The 17,474-nt window shown below is 38.4% G+C and overlaps 1 protein-coding gene across 1 annotated transcript; it reads left to right on the plus strand.

Moving 5' to 3' along the window:
- Positions 1-1,840: 1,840 nt before the first annotated feature.
- LOC117478961 (urea transporter 2-like) lies at positions 1,841-13,092 on the plus strand. The gene is made up of 10 exons (XM_034125936.1): positions 1,841-1,939; positions 4,770-4,892; positions 5,843-6,040; positions 6,556-6,685; positions 6,910-7,039; positions 9,146-9,214; positions 9,693-9,838; positions 11,722-11,774; positions 11,850-11,899; positions 12,818-13,092. Exons 2-10 carry the CDS (start codon positions 4,781-4,783, stop codon positions 13,040-13,042), a joined length of 1,113 nt encoding a protein of 370 aa, XP_033981827.1. The 5' UTR covers positions 1,841-1,939; positions 4,770-4,780; the 3' UTR covers positions 13,043-13,092.
- The last annotated feature ends 4,382 nt before the right edge of the window (positions 13,093-17,474 follow it).

Raw genomic sequence — 17,474 nt, forward strand, 5'->3', positions numbered from 1 at the left:
GTCTCTACTTTAAAGAGTCCTCTCCAGCTGATGTTCAGGTGTATATCAGTATGTAGCGTCTCTACTTTAAAGAGTCCTCTCCTGCTGATGTTCAGATGTATATCAGTATGTAGTGTCTCTACTTTAAAGAGTCCTCTCCTGCTGATGTTCAGGTGTATATCAGTATGTAGTGTCTCTACTTTAAAGAGTCCTCTCCTGCTGATGTTCAGGTGTATATCAGTATGTAGTGTCTCTACTTTAAAGAGTCCTCTCCTGCTGATGTTCAGGTGTATATCAGTATGTAGTGTCTCTACTTTAAAGAGTCCTCTCCTGCTGATGTTCAGGTGTATATCAGTATGTAGTGTCTCTACTTCAAAGAGTCCTCTCCTGCTGATGTTCAGGTGTATATCAGTATGTAGTGTCTCTACTTTAAAGAGTCCTCTCCTGCTGATGTTCAGGTGTATATCAGTATGTAGTGTCTCTACTTTAAAGAGTCCTCTCCTGCTGATGTTCAGGTGTATATCAGTATGTAGTGTCTCTACTTTAAAGAGTCCTCTCCTGCTGATGTTCAGGTGTATATCAGTATGTAGTGTCTCTACTTTAAAGAGTCCTCTCCTGCTGATGTTCAGGTGTATATCAGTATGTAGTGTCTCTACTTTAAAGAGTCCTCTCCTGCTGATGTTCAGGTGTATATCAGTATGTAGTGTCTCTACTTTAAAGAGTCCTCTCCTGCTGATGTTCAGGTGTATATCAGTATGTAGTGTCTCTACTTTAAAGAGTCCTCTCCTGCTGGTGTTCAGGTGTATATCAGTATGTAGTGTCTCTACTTTAAAGAGTCCTCTCCTGCTGATGTTCAGGTGTATATCAGTATGTAGTGTCTCTACTTTAAAGAGTCCTCTCCTGCTGATGTTCAGGTGTATATCAGTATGTAGTGTATCTACTTTAAAGAGTCCTCTTCTGCTGATGTTCAGGTGTATATCAGTATGTAGTGTCTCTACTTTAAAGAGTCCTCTCCTGCTGATGTTCAGGTGTATATCAGTATGTCGTGTCTCTACTTTAAAGAGTCCTCTCCTGCTGATGTTCAGGAACTTCCCCTCGATTCTATTGGCTCTAACGGAGGGGGGCCAGAGATAGGTCAAATCCACCCAAATTACCCCAGAAGTGGGTTTTTTTGTGCTAAATCTCTCTAAAAAGGTCAAATTTCACTTGTTTACAGGGTACTTGTTATAGTTTGGATTCCTAAAGCTTTTAGTCTCCGATCCCATCATTCAAGGGTGGTTTTCATTATAAGTAATGTTTTTTTTTGGACGGACTTTTGTCATTTGTTAGACGCTTTTATCCGAAACGGCCACAGCCGCCACACAATAATTGACATTTTTTTACTATGTTCAATCTATATTGATTCTGACTTTTCTACATCTAACTCACAGGTTTATCATTGCTTTGAGAAAAAAGATCATTAATTTACCTCTTTTAGAAGTGAAGTTATAGCCATTTGTTCTGGGAATGTCATTTTCGAGCCTGAGGCCTGAAAAACAGGCTCGGGGCTTAACTGGTTAAACCAGATCATGTTTATGTTATATCATGTAGCCACACATACTGGTCAATCACACCACTTTAATGCATGAAACTGACCTCCCACAACAACCTAAAGCTACCTTCATGAAATTGGCACATTGCATTCAGCTCAGAGGGTGAATCTCCAGAACCAAAGGCCTTTGTTTTGCTGCAGCAGGAAATACTTTGCTCATAAGAAGTCTTATCCCTGATTAGCTGCACAGATGAATGGGGAGACTTCTCTCCGCGCTGCAGGCAGGGGTTCCTCTGGAAAACAGACAAGGATTTGTAATATAGACAGGAAGAGCCCGCGTCACATCATTCCTTTATAGCTGGAGGTTACGTGCGTGTTCATTAACTCAGCTGGTGGAAATCAGAGCGGTGATTAATCCTCCACTCAGAGGTAAGAAAAACAACTTTAATTTGCATTATTTGAGATGTTAAAGGCTCAAATCAGATGCTCTTTGACAACATTTAGATATTCTTTTGGTCACAAATGATAAAAATGTAACTGATAAAGTCAGCATATTTACACACTCTGTACTGTTTGACTGTATGCTGGGAATATTTAAAGATCAATAATCAAATGGCCATAAATCAGAATGATATAGTTTGCATCTCCAACTTCTTTACAGATTAATATTTTTGACATATATTTCCTATAATGCATTTGACTCTGGCTCTTAAATGCTATTCTGTTATCTATTGACTGATTGATTTACTGGTTGATTGGATAAGAAGAGTTTTTATCTGTATCTTTTAAAAGGAGAATCACATTTGCATACAATCTGACAATCAAACAAGGTGCTGCCCCCACTTAATAAAAGCTATATTTATCCTAGAGATAATCACAAACCCTGCATGTGTTATTTCCATGAGGAATAAGTGTGTGCACACGGCAGCACATCTGCAGAAGTGTGAGGAGAAAGCAAACCCCCCCCAAGGGCCCTTTCAAAGTCCTCAAACAGATGAGTCAAGAAGTCAGGGTTTGCAGAGGCAGAGCGGCGTGTTGGTTTTTAAATAAAACAGTGAGAAGGGTACGTTACCTCAGGGCACCTACATGGCTGGGTAATAAGGCACTGTTTTATCACACATTCAATCAAAAAAAGTTCCTGCAGAGTTGAGTTCAGCAGCTTCTATATGTGTTGCAGTCAGAAGAAGAGAGGCTGCAGACAGGGCTGAGGGATCAGAGAGGTTCACGACTCAGAAACACAGAAACATCAGAAACAACAGAAACAACAGAAACACAGAAACAACAGAAACATCAGAAACACAGAAACACAGAAACATCAGAAACATCAGAAACACAGCCGGCTTTCAGCAGAGACTGCGTTTGTTCACGGGAACTGTGGGAATCTGCTCTGAACACTCCTTCAAATACATAAATATTAAGATGAAAAGAGTAGAAAAGGATGCTGCAAACAGACAGAGAAGTTTAGAGTCCTCTGTTGGAGTTGTTTCCAGAAAAGGAATCGTCTTCACACTTAGTTTGAGTGCAGGGAGGCGACCATATATCTGTTGTTGAATAGAAAGGAATGTGTGGAGGATGATACCTGACAACATCAGGGTTCACATTATAATATAAGGGAAAGACACCTAAAGATGTGGATTGCCTAAAGTGTAGAAATAGACTAAGCACCCTATTTAACACCTATGCAAATGTGATGCAAGTAGCATGCTACCTGCACCCTTTCCTGCACTTATGGATGTGTTATTAAAATACAATTAAGTCAGGTGCATTGCTCTCTTGATGAAGCAGAAATAGACTGAGCATTGATCAACTAAACCCCTTAAAGTCAATGGTGCAATATGTTTCAGCTTTTAAAAAAGGACACATTGACATTACAAAGCGGCCAGGTTCACATTCAACTCTCGTCTTGTTGCACTAAACAGCTTTCTTCACCAATTTGCATAAATCAAAACGTAGATGTATGCTTTTAAAGGCAATAGGAGATGACCCTCTTGATGGTTTGATTAAAGGAGACCAAACACACCCCCATTGCCAGTTGTGTCTTACTTTGCACCCAGATTATCCTCTGCTTTACAAGCAAAAGTAGAGTTGTAAAATGCCCCGCTGAAGCCTTAGATCCACACTATTGCAACCTGTACATACAACTGATACTCATAAACACACAACCACGCAGCTGCAGACACAGACACACACAGACACACACAGACACACACACAGACACACACACACACACACACACACACACACACACACATCACTCATCACTCATCACTCATCACTCATCACTCATCACTCATCACTCATCACTCACCTGTGTGAACGTGTTGCTCCCAGTAAAATAACCCAGTCCTCCTCACTGAAGGCAGAGCACCTGCAGGGTCCACTGTTAGAATGTTAGCATTAATTAGCATGTTGGCTAACACGGTGCGCAACTGTTGTTGACGCAAAAACGTTTGTTTGATTTGCGTCACTTAACGTGCCGCGGTAGCATTAGCGTTAGCGTTAGCATTAGATCACTGTTATTGAGGAGCTGCAAATTATTACTTTATGGGAATGTTATTCTTTGGCAGAAGCAACTTAGGTAAGTACAATACTTAATTTAAAAAGCATATAATTACAGATTTAAAAATAAATACTGTCAAAAGTAGAAGTTGGCAACACAATTATGAATTTGTTTATTTATGTATTAATTAATTACTTACTTATTTAATCATTATTTATTAATCAATAACGTATTTAATAAGTTCAAGATTTATTTAATTATTATTTATTAATGTTATCAGTTTATTAATTAAGTTATTTGTTTATTTTTCTTGGTTTATTTGTTTGTTTTTACAGTTAGAAAAGAGGCTAAATACTTACATTTCACAGGAACAATGCATTAAAGCAAACATTACTGTAAATATTTCAGAACCAGGAAGATAGTCTTTTATCTCCAGTCTCTGGTGTGGATATGGCAAGATCAAATCAGGATACAATCAAGAAAATAAACTTTAATAAACAATAATCATGATTGAAAACAAACAAGAACACACACTGTAGAATCTGGAAACGGCCGGTCGTCAAGGGCCGTTGACAACCGGCACCAGTTGCGCTGACAGGCGACAGAGGTCCACCGTTACCCCGCAGTGAGACTCTCCCCCCCCCTTTGACAATTTACGTGGGCCGGGTTGGGTGAGATTCCAGGGCAGATCTTTAGTCCCAGTCCGCCCCTGTGTAATACTAATGTAATCTGTTACTTCCACCCCTGTTAAAATGATAGTGAGTGACATCATGGAGAACAAAGACCCTCCCTCACCTGGAGAAGCTCCGTCTGGCTCCTCTTTCCTCAGAGCTGTGGGGCTGATCACCGGAGACATGAGGCTCTGTGGGGAGTGGGTCAAAAGTAAGTGATTTAGGCAATTAAAACTACAAAATGTACAGAATTGTATCAAAAGTTCATACAAATTATGGGAAAACTCAGATCTGATGCAATTGATCAAATTGCTTGTTTAACATCAACTTCCTGCAGGTATTGCATTCACTAACTGGGTTAATGGTGCAGTTTATCAGATGTTCTGCACTGTTATTGTCATAATATGAGATATTCATCAGTCTACTCAATGATAGAAAGGGTTTCTTTACATAAAAAGGGCAGAGAGGGCAAAAGTACACACATCCTTTACTCAAGTAGAAGTACAGATACTCGTGTTTAAAAATACTCTGGTAAAAGTAGAAGTACTGACTAAACTTCTTTACTCAAGTCAAAGTAAAGAGGGCTTTGAAATGTACTTAAGTAGAAAGTACCCATAACTAGCAGCTGTTTTAAAGAGTACCTGACCTCCCAGGAAAGTACAGGTATTTGGGTTCAACATGTAAGAAGTAGAAAGTACAGGTATTTGTGTTCAAAATGTAAGAAGTAGAAAGTACAGGTATTTGGGTTCAACATGTAAGAAGTAGAAAGTACAGGTATTTGGGTTCAACACGTAAGAAGTAGAAAGTACAGGTATTTGTGTTCAACATGTAAGAAGTAGAAAGTACAGGTATTTGTGTTCAAAATGTAAGAAGTAGAAAGTACAGGTATTTGTGTTCAACATGTAAGAAGTAGAAAGTACAGGTATTTGTGTTCAAAATGTAAGAAGTAGAAAGTACAGGTATTTGTGTTCAACATGTAAGAAGTAGAAAGTACAGGTATTTGTGTTCAAAATGTAAGAAGTCAAAGTTAAAGTCAGAAAAATAAGTAGTGGAGTAAAGTACTGATACCAGAAACGTGTACTTAAGTACAGTAACGAAGTATTTGTACTCCACTACTTCCCACCTCTGTAGACACTGATGAAATGATCTCCTCCTCCTCAGGACAGGTGCTGGTGGTCCAGCTGCTGGACTGGGTTCTGAGAGGCGTGGCTCAGGTGATGTTTGTGAACAACCCGGTCAGCGGTCTCCTCATCGTGGGCGGACTCTTCTTGCAGAACCCGTGGTGGGCTCTGAACGCTCTGATCGGCACCTTCATCTCCACAGTATCTGCTCTGCTGCTGGGACAAAACAGGTCCAAATGCATCATCTTATCCTCATCTAACTTCATAAAACAACATAAAACAGTACAATTCAGAATCAGAATCAGCTTTATTTCCAGGTCGGTTGACACGTCAGAGGAATTTGAAGTAAAACAAAAATTAAAAAACACAGATAGAGAACTAGAAAAATATTTAAAATAATGAAAATATTGTAAAAATATAACAGTATTTACATAGAAATGGAATAAAATATGGAATAAAAATCGGCAGTAAGAAAAAACAGATATTGTTGTACATTGTGTGTGTGTGTGTGTGTGTGTGTGGTGTGGTGTGTGTGTGTGTTGTGTGTGTGTGTGTGTGTGTGTGTGTGTGTGTGTGTGTGTGTGTGTGTGTGTGTGTGTGTGTGTGTGTGTGTGTGTGTGTGTGTGTGTGTGTGTGTGTGTGTGTGTGTGTGTGTGTGTGTGTGTGTGTGTGTGTGTGTGTTGGGCTTTATCTCTTCAGGTCGACTTCTAACTGCTTTGTATTGAAGTGTGTTTTGTTTTCCCATCACCACAGGGGGGGCCGTCTCTGCAGGTCTGCACGGCTACAATGGCACGTTGGTGGGCATGCTGATGGCTGTTTTCTCTGCAAAGGGGAGCTGGTACTGGTGGCTTCTGCTGCCAAATGTGTTCATGTGCATGTTGTGGTAAGGGTCCTCTTTTAAAATTCATCTCATGCATTTTCTGCAGAATAGAATCCAGTTTAAAACAGTCCTTCACAGATGTTCTTATCCTCCAGCTGTTCAAGTGATCAAATCCTTACAAAGGCTCCACCCTAACGTAAACACAATCACTTAGGTGGGGTTTTAATGTCCGATTGTTATGATAGTTCTCCTTCCCGCCTAATCAGTAATCCACTTCCTGTTTACAGCCCGGTGGTCTCCAGTGCTTTGTCCTCAGTGGCCGGTAAATGGGACCTCCCAATCTTCACCCTGCCCTTCAACATCCTGCTGTGTCTCCATGTGGCAGCGACAGGAGGAAACCACCCCTACTTCCCTCAGGTACAGTATCACCCACCCCCGCTCTAAGAGGCAGAGGTGGGAAGTAGTGGAGTACAAATACTTCGTTACTGTACTTAAGTACATTCTTCTGGTGTCAGTACTTTACTCCACTACTTATTCTTCGGACAACTTTTTACTTTGACTTCTTACATGTTGAACCCAAATACCTGTACTTTCTACTTCTTACATGTTGAACCCAAATACCTGTACTTTCTACTTCTTACATGTTGAACCCAAATACCTGTACTTTCTACTTCTTACATTTTGAACCCAAATACCTGTACTTTCTACTTCTTACATGTTGAACCCAAATACCTGTACTTTCTACTTCTTACATGTTGAACCCAAATACCTGTACTTTCTACTTCTTACATTTTGAACCCAAATACCTGTACTTTCTACTTCTTACATTTTGAACCCAAATACCTGTACTTTCTACTTCTTACATTTTGAACCCAAATACCTGTACTTTCTACTTCTTACATTTTGAACACAAATACCTGTACTTTCTACTTCTTACATGTTGAACACAAATACCTGTACTTTCTACTTCTTACATTTTGAACACAAATACCTGTACTTTCTACTTCTTACATTTTGAACACAAATACCTGTACTTTCTACTTCTTACATGTTGAACACAAATACCTGTACTTTCTACTTCTTACATTTTGAACCCAAATACCTGTACTTTCTACTTCTTACATGTTGAACACAAATACCTGAACTTTCTACTTCTTACATGTTGAACACAAATACCTGTACTTTCTACTTCTTACATGTTGAACACAAATACCTGTACTTTCTACTTCTTACATGTTGAACACAAATACCTGTACTTTCTACTTCTTACATGTTGAACACAAATACCTGAACTTTCTACTTCTTACATGTTGAACACAAATACCTGTACTTTCTACTTCTTACATGTTGAACACAAATACCTGTACTTTCTACTTCTTACATTTTGAACACAAATACCTGTACTTTCTACTTCTTACATGTTGAACACAAATACCTGTACTTTCTACTTCTTACATGTTGAACCCAAATACCTGTACTTTCTACTTCTTACATGTTGAACACAAATACCTGAACTTTCTACTTCTTACATGTTGAACACAAATACCTGTACTTTCTACTTCTTACATGTTGAACACAAATACCTGTACTTTCTACTTCTTACATGTTGAACCCAAATACCTGTACTTTCTACTTCTTACATGTTGAACACAAATACCTGAACTTTCTACTTCTTACATGTTGAACACAAATACCTGTACTTTCTACTTCTTACATGTTGAACACAAATACCTGAACTTTCTACTTCTTACATGTTGAACACAAATACCTGTACTTTCTACTTCTTACATGTTGAACACAAATACCTGTACTTTCTACTTCTTACATTTTGAACACAAATACCTGTACTTTCTACTTCTTACATGTTGAACACAAATACCTGTACTTTCTACTTCTTACATGTTGAACCCAAATACCTGAACTTTCTACTTCTTACATGTTGAACACAAATACCTGTACTTTCTACTTCTCACATGTTGAACCCAAATACCTGTACTTTCTACTTCTCACATGTTGAACACTAATACCTGTACTTTCTACTTCTCACATTTCCCAAACAGGCTGGTTCCTTTAGTTTGAATGTGTGTTTGGTGGCGTGATCATTATTATTTAGAGTCATTGCGTGCCTATTGATTTGAACACGATCCGTGTATCCATCATTTCCTGGTCTTCTCTAAAGAAGAGGGACCAATGAAAACGTTGTCATGTTGCCGTTGTTCAGCATGGAAACATTCATTAGCTAACAATGACATTATTGTTCTATTAATATAAAGGGAGGTCAGGTACTCTTTAAAACAGCTGCTAGTTATGGGTACTTTTTACTGAAGTACATTTCAAAGCCCTCTTTACTTTGACTTGAGTAAAGAAGTTTAGTCAGTACTTCTACTTTCACCAGAGTATTTTTAAACACGAGTGTCTGTACTTCTACTTGAGTAAAGGATGTGTGTACTTATACCCTCTCTGCTGAGATGCACGCACACAGAGCTTAGAAGCAGATTCAAGGTCTTTTTTTCTGCCGTTCAGGTGGATTTCAAGCCAAATGACCATCTGCTCGCTCTGAACGAGTCCGTGCAGAGCCTGGATATCTCTCAGGTAAAGTGGAACAGATCCTGTACTGTAGCTCTTTGTTCTATATCATATTAAAATGAATATCTTTGCATGCTTTTAGTGACTCCTAGATAACCTAGATACGAAAAATCGTATTAGGTAAGATAAGATAGTACTTTATTGATCCAAATTTGGGAAATGTTTGTGTTGCAGCAGCATAAAAAGACATGGCATTGTACAATAACAATTAAAAGACAAGAAATAAACAAGAAAGTAGAAAATATACATGTTGAATTATACATTTACAGTAACAAATTATAAAGCAAGTTATTATATATACATAAGTATGTGAGGCAGGTATGTATGATTGTTAAAAACAAGACAGAGACAAGACATGCAAAGCCTAGATATCTCTCTGGAGCAGTATGAAATATCCTCTGGCTCTAAAAAACCCACACAATCCAGTGGCTATTTTGCACACATGTTGTATAATATATACTAAATGTAGGCTATGCTCTCACAGCTCTTCTTCTCGGTGCCAGTGGGAGTGGGCCAGGTGTACGGCTGCAGCAGTCCGTGGACAGGAGGTGTGTTCCTGCTGGCTCTGCTGCTCTGCTCTCCAACAATCTGCCTCCACGCTGTGTGCGGCTCTGCTGCCGGCACGCTGTCCGGTAAAACTCATTCACCCATTTGCATGAAAGGAAATGCATAATTCATGCTGAGGCGCCAGCAGGGGCTAACAAACCGTGACGTGGTTCCTCCAAATACCCAGTTATCTTGACCCAGTTTTCCACTCTGACGTGTGTGTGATTATTTGCTTTAAAATAATGAATTTCATGGTGAATATTGAGCTTTTTATGATGTGTGGTCAGAGGTGGGAAGTAGTGGAGTACAAATACTTCGTTACTGTACTTAAGTACATTTTTCTGGTATCAGTACTTTACTCCACTACTTATTTTTCTGACGATTTTTTACTTTGACTTCTTACATTTTGAACACAAATACCTGTACTTTCTACTTCTTACACTTTGAACACAAATACCTGTACTTTCTACTTCTTACATTTTGAACACAAATACCTGTACTTTCTACTTCTTACATTTTGAACACAAATACCTGTACTTTCTACTTCTTACATTTTGAACCCAAATACCTGTACTTTCTACTTCTTACATTTTGAACCCAAATACCTGTACTTTCTACTTCTTACATGTTGAACTCAAATACCTGTACTTTCTACTTCTTACATGTTGAACACAAATACCTGTACTTTCTACTTCTTACATGTTGAACACAAATACCTGTACTTTCTACTTCTTACATGTTGAACTCAAATACCTGTACTTTCTACTTCTTACATGTTGAACTCAAATACCTGTACTTTCTACTTCTTACATGTTGAACACAAATACCTGTACTTTCTACTTCTTACATGTTGAACCCAAATACCTGTACTCTCTGCTTCTTACATTTTGAACACAAATACCTGTACTTTCTACTTCTTACATTTTGAACACAAATACCTGTACTCTCTGCTTCTTACATTTTGAACACAAATACCTGTACTTTCTACTTCTTACATGTTGAACCCAAATACCTGTACTCTCTGCTTCTTACATGTTGAACACAAATACCTGTACTCTCTGCTTCTTACATTTTGAACACAAATACCTGTACTTTCTACTTCTTACATTTTGAACACAAATACCTGTACTTTCTACTTCTTACATTTTGAACACAAATACCTGTACTTTCTACTTCTTACATGTTGAACACAAATACCTGTACTTTCTACTTCTTACATGTTAAACACAAATACCTGTACTTTCTACTTCTTACATTTTCCAAACAGGCTGGTTCCTTTAGTTTGAATGTGTGTTTGGTGGCGTGATCATTATTATTTAGAGTCATTGCGTGCCTATTGATTTGAACACGATCCGTGTATCCATCATTTCCTGGTCTTCTCTAAAGAAGAGGGACCAATGAAAACGTTGTCATGTTGCCGTTGTTCAGCATGGAAACATTCATTAGCTAACAATGACATTATTGTTCTATTAATATAAAGGGAGGTCAGGTACTCTTTAAAACAGCTGCTAGTTATGGGTACTTTTTACTGAAGTACATTTCAAAGCCCTCTTTACTTTTACTTGAGTAAAGAAGTTTAGTCAGTACTTCTACTTTCACCAGAGTATTTTTAAACACGAGTATCTGTACTTCTACTTGAGTAAATTATGTGTTCCTCTCTCTCTGTGTGTGTGTGTGTGTGTGTGTGTGTGTGTGTGTGTGTGTGTGTGTGTGTGTGTGTGTGTGTGTGTGTGTGTGTGTGTGTGTGTGTGTGTGTGTGTGTGTGTGTGTGTGTGTGTGTGTGTGTGTGTGTGTGTGTGTGTGTGTGTGTGTGTGTGTGTGTGTGTGTGTGTGTGTGTGTGTGTGTGTGTGTGTGTGTGTGTGTGTGTGTGTGTGTGTGGTGCAGGGTTAGCGCTGGCGGCTCCTCATCAGGACATTTTCTCCGGGCTGTGGGGGTATAACAGCGTTCTCTCCTGCATTGCCATCGGGGGGGTCTTCTATGTCCTCACGTGGCAGACACACCTCCTGGCTGTATTCTGTGGTGAGGTCTCCAAACACTATCAGCGTTTTCCTCCTTCAGAAATGTTTGTGAATTAAAAATGCGTTTCTCTTTCAGCATTGTTCTGCGCTTACATGACTGGAGCGGTGTCACAACTCATGTCTGTGGTAAGTAGGATCAATTCTTCTTCTGGTGATATCATGACTTTAAGACCACTTTCGCATACATAAATATAATTACAAAAAATGTCGTTAAAATGTTACAAAATGCAATAAAATAATTAAAGGGGACCTATCATGCAAAATGCACTTTTGTACGTCTTTTCTACATGAATATGTGTCCCCGGTGTTCCAGGGAACTCACCAAGTGTCAGAAAACACAACCCTCTCTATTTTCCTCCATACCCAAATCTCTAAAAAAGGGGCTGCAACGGATCTGATAAAAACTGATCCAGATTTGAACACTGTCCTGACGTCAGGACGGTGGCGCTACGGCTATTGGGCCAACTCCACCAATCAGGAGGAGACAGCCACGGCCATTGCTGTTCGAAAGCGCTGGAGACGCTGTAGTACATATGCCAGGCCTGTAGATGGTGCTGTTCTCACTGAGCAGAGCTAAAAAAAAGTGCAAATTGAGCGAAATGAGGCATGGCTAAAATGCATGATCTGTTTGGTATTTTGAAAACAGAAACGTATAAATATACCTTATATAGGTATGGTCCTACAATATATCATTTAAATATACCATGATAGGTCCACTTTAAATAAAAAAATGCAATAAAAACATCTATTAAAAACATTTATATGTAAGAAAAAAAACAAAAAAAATGTTTAAAAGTTAAGAAATTAAAAAAATTAAAGAATTAAAAAAGTAAAAAATGATAAAAAAATTAATATATAATAAAAAATAAAAACATTATTAAATATTTCAAACGTAAAAAAAATGTAAAGATTAATAATAATAATAATTTAAAAAAATTGAATTAATAAATACAACTTATATAATTGTGTATGTTTAACCTGTGTCATTAAAAAACGTCCCAAACGTATCCAAATATCTCTCTCTCCTCTGACGTCTCCTTTCAGCTGGCGTTACCCGCCTGCACGTGGCCGTTCTGCCTCTCGACCCTCATCTTCCTCCTCATCTCCTCTGAGATCCGGGCCGTGTGCAGACTGCCTCTCTCTGCGGTCTCTCACCCCGAGGAGAACTGGAGACGGTTAAAGGAGAAGGAGAAATCTGAGCAGAGCCGAGGAGAGGGAGAACGGAGGAACAAACGCCACGATGGTGGTGGATCTGACCCCCCTGTGTGATCTTTATTCGGATCCCCATTAGCACTAAAGCATGAGCATTGGCTCTGGGGTCCTCACACGCACAAAACATACATAGACATACATAAAACAAAACAGCTCGTCATTGCATGCAGTTTACAGTGCTATATGATGTGAAAACTAAAATGGTCATTCAATCTTAGCCATCATAAGGCCAAACAAAAAAATACAAATAATTGTATACATAATAATACATACATACTGACGTCTAGGAGAGTTGAACTGTGGGATGGTAAGCTTCTTTTTAGTGGCTCCTTGTGGCTTTGCCTAAAAAAACATGGCAATTCAATGAGAAAATTGTTATTTCTCTAACATTTTACTTGTTATGTAGCATTTTTGTACTCCTCAAGTGGTTCTTATACTCTCTAAATGCCAAAATATGTATCATACACAGCAAATAAACATGTTTTTCCACATTTAAGTCAACTTAAATGTCCCTTATAGCCTTCCTACATCTACCTACCATATCCTCTAAATCCTCTAGCCATGCCACATTACGAACATATTGTGAATCTGTGTGATCTGACCTCTGAGAGTTGAACTGGGGGACAACCAGACATTAAGCCTCCTTTAAGTGGCTCCTTGTGGCTTTGCCAAAGAAAACGTGGAAATGAGGTGATGGAGTTGTTATTTTTCTATAATGTAGCATTTTTGTAAGTGGTTCTTATACTCTCTAAATGTAAAAAGATGTAGCATACACAGCAAATAAACATGTTTTTCCACATTTAAGTCAACTTAAATGTCCCTTATAGCCTACCTACATCTACCTACCCTATCCTCTAAACCAGGGGTGTCCAAACTACTGAAAAAAAAAATGCGGCCCGCGGACCATTTTCAATCGGCCCTCACTCAGCAAATTTAAAAAGTATAATGACTTAAGTATAATAAACTTCTGCTTGTCTTATATTGTACTTCTTAAATATATATGTTAATAGGCCAAATGTTCAAATAAATTCTGTCAGTTAAAGTTGGAAACATGTTCTGACAAATCTAATGAGAAAAAGCCCAATAACACATTCACATAACAACCTTGAAATAGACCCTCCATATTTCCCCTCATTGTAATCAATCTGAAGCTTCTGTTTTAAGGAATGAGCTGTAACTGAAACCCTCTGGAGAGCTGTGAGCTGTTTTTATCTAACAGCATTTCCAAGTATCAAGCATAATTTACCGACATTGGATTGACTTTTCCAACTTATAACTGAACTTATGAGGCGATATACCTCTAGTGAGCGGCACAGACCTTCGTATATTGTTCTGTATGTGGCCCTCGGTGGAGAAAGTTAGGACGCCCCTGCTCTAAATCCTCTAGCCATGCCACATTACAAATATATTGTTTAGACAGATTTGTTGGTGTTTACCGGTGATGCTGCTGGCTCTCCAGGACGCGTGATCAACGGCCAGAAATAATCAAACAAACAAAGCAGTATTAAAGCACACATCCAGAACAAACACACTGCATTTGCTGAAAAGTATTGAGTTTAGCGACGAGAGAAATAGAGCAGAGACTGCATCAAAATCCACATATTTTCTCCCTTTCGTTGACTTCAAAAACAAAACTCAGATTGGTGGTATGCTCCTGCTCAAAGATGAACAAAGACGGGTTCATTCGAAATATGGATAAATGTTCATTTAGACATATTAGTAATGTTTGTAGGCTCGTTGACACATAATAAGCTGTATCTCCCTCGATAAAAAGCAGACAGATGTAGTCTATTCTTCCTCTTGCTTTGTTATATAATAAGTCTGGCTTTGCAGTGGAAAATATCCTCTAAATGTCCAACATTTTCTCATGCAGTGTTCTGCTTCTACACAGCAGAGGGCAGCAGTTTCCAGGGAAAAACAAAAAACCACTGTTTTTGCTTTTAAATCTAAATATACTGAGGAAAATACTGAGAAGATATGATGTGAAAATGCTGCTTTAGGAGAGTGATGTTAGCTGAGGAACGGACCAGCATGCAGGAGTAGATTTTCAAAATAACACCAAAAGGACATTTCATTATGTATATTAAGATTATGAGAAAATACCTTATAATTAAAGGTCACCTATCATGCTATTTGTAGGCAATAGCATAGGTCTCAGATATATAAAAAACATGTCTATGAAGTGTTTTGCTCCAAATACCAAACAGATCACCCATTCTAGCCATGCCTCATATCCCTCTATTTCACTTCCTGTTTCAAGAGTGCTGATTTTGGGTATAAAGCTTAAAAAAAAAAAAAATCGATAAAAAAAAAAGTAGGGGTCTGAGCTCATGCGGGACCCGGCAGCTACTGTCTAAACTAAATGCTGCCGTGATGAAACGCCATATCATGGATTATCAAGGATTCTTTCTGAAACAGTATGGAGCTCAAAGGCTTTCTCTCTTGCCGGTTATACCACAAGGTGAGTTCCTTTTTATTTCCTGCTTCTTCACACACATGCTCTCCAGTACAGGTTAGCTCTGAGTGTTAGCGATGCTAATGTAAACACCGACCATATTACGTCCAAAACAGTCAGGCATCCCTGCTGATAGCAACGTTTCTGATAGGGCCGTGGGTCCACATTTCAGATATTACGTCATATCGGACGCAAATCTGGATCAGCTCCGTTGTTCCCCCATTTTTAGAGATTTGGGTACGGAGGAAAAGAGAGAGGGTTTTATTTGCTGATGCTGCGTGAGTTCCCTGACACACCGGGGACACATGTTGATGTATAAAAGACATCAAAAAGTGCATTTTGCATGATAGGTCACCTTTAAGAGAAATAAAGTTGTCATTATGAGAAAAGACCTAATAATTATCAGAAATAATCTTGTAAACATGACATTGAGGAGAAAATATTCTAACAATGAGGAAAAACTTGAGGAACGTTTCCCTGTAAAGACGTTTTAGATGTGGGTGCAGCCGTGGGCAGAGAGACAGCAGAACGGCACATCCAGTAACTGTCACAACAACAACAACTCATATTTTATCACCAGGAGAAATGAGATGTTCTGATTTTCAAACTCTCGTCTCGCACCTTCCCCCCCGATGTACCAACTCCCACGCATGGCTGGGACTGAAAATGTCTCGAATGCGGAGATAGCCAGAAGTCTGCTGACAGCAGATGGTCAAACAACTTACTCAGAAATGTCTATTTAAATGCAGACACCGAACCAGACTGAGATTTAACATCATGGTACTTTCAGATCTTACTGCTCGAGGAGAAAAGAGAAAGGTAGTCATTATGAACAAATACCTTATTATTATTATCAGAAATCATCTTGTCAAAGCAGAGGTGGAAGAATAACTCAGATCTTGTACTTGAATAAAAGTAAAAGTACTAAAATCTTGAGTAAAAGTAGAAGTACTCAGAGCTTGTACATGAGTAAAAGTAGAAGTACCCATATCTTGTACTTGAGTAAAAGTAGAAGTACTCAGATCTTGTACTTGAGTAAAAGTACCCATATCTTGTACTTGAGTAAAAGTAGAAGTACTCAGATCTTGTACTTGAGTAAAAGGAGAAGTACTCAGATCTTGTACATGAGTAAAAGTAGAAGTACTCAGATATTGTACTTGAGTACAAGTAGAAGTACTCAGATATTGTACTTGAGTACAAGTAGAAGTACTCAGATATTGTACTTGAGTACAAGTAGAAGTACTCAGATCTTGTACTTGAGTAAAAGGAGAAGTACTCAGATATTGTACTTGAGTAAAAGTAGAAGTACTCAGATCTTGTACTTGAGTAAAAGGAGAAGTACTCAGATCTTGTACTTGAGTAAAAGTAGAAGTACTCAGATCTTGTAATTGAGTAAAAGTAGAAGTACTCAGATCTTGTACTTGAGTAAAAGGAGAAGTACTCAGATCTTGTACTTGAGTTAAAGTAGAAGTACTCAGATCTTGTACTTGAGTAAAAGTAGAAGTACTCAGATCTTGTACTTGAGTAAAAGTAGAAGTGCCAGAGTGTAGGAATACTCTGTTACAGTAAAAGTCCTGCATTCAAAATGTTCCTCAAGTAAAAGTAGAAAAGTATTCTCATCAAAATATAGTGAAAGTAGCGACAGTAAAAGTAGTCATTGTGCAGATTGGTCCATTTCAGAATAATATATATGATATGTTTTATAATGATTGATCATGAAAGTGTTCTCAAAGCTGGTAATGGTGCAGCTAGTTTGAATGACTTTGTATACTGCAGGGTAGCTTGTGGATTTACTCCAGGTGGAACTAAAGTCTGATTTAACACTTGATTATATTTCACATCATTCATCCACATCTGTGAAGTAACTAAAGGTATTAAATACATGTAGTGGAGTAAAAGTACACCATTTACCTCTGAACTGTAGTGGAGTAGAAGTATAGCAAAACATGTAAATACTCAAAATTGTACTTAAGTACAGAGTACATGTACTTAGTTTCTTTACACCACTGCTTCATCAATATAATCCAATGTTTT

This window comes from Trematomus bernacchii, unplaced genomic scaffold (assembly GCF_902827165.1).
Source record: "Trematomus bernacchii unplaced genomic scaffold, fTreBer1.1, whole genome shotgun sequence".
Taxonomy (NCBI): Eukaryota; Metazoa; Chordata; class Actinopteri; order Perciformes; family Nototheniidae; genus Trematomus; species Trematomus bernacchii.

What these genes read in the sequence shown, in the direction of transcription:
- LOC117478961 (XM_034125936.1), top strand. Translation starts at nt 4,781, where the DNA reads ATGGAGAACAAAGACCCTCCCTCACCTGGAGAAGCTCCGTCTGGCTCC. An exon ending in GGGACAAAACAGGTCCAAAT is followed by an intron (nt 6,041 to 6,555) that starts GCATCATCTTAT and finishes CCATCACCACAG; the next exon opens with GGGGGGCCGTCTCTGCAGGT. An exon ending in TCTGCTGCCGGCACGCTGTC is followed by an intron (nt 9,839 to 11,721) that starts CGGTAAAACTCA and finishes CATTGCCATCGG; the next exon opens with GGGGGTCTTCTATGTCCTCA.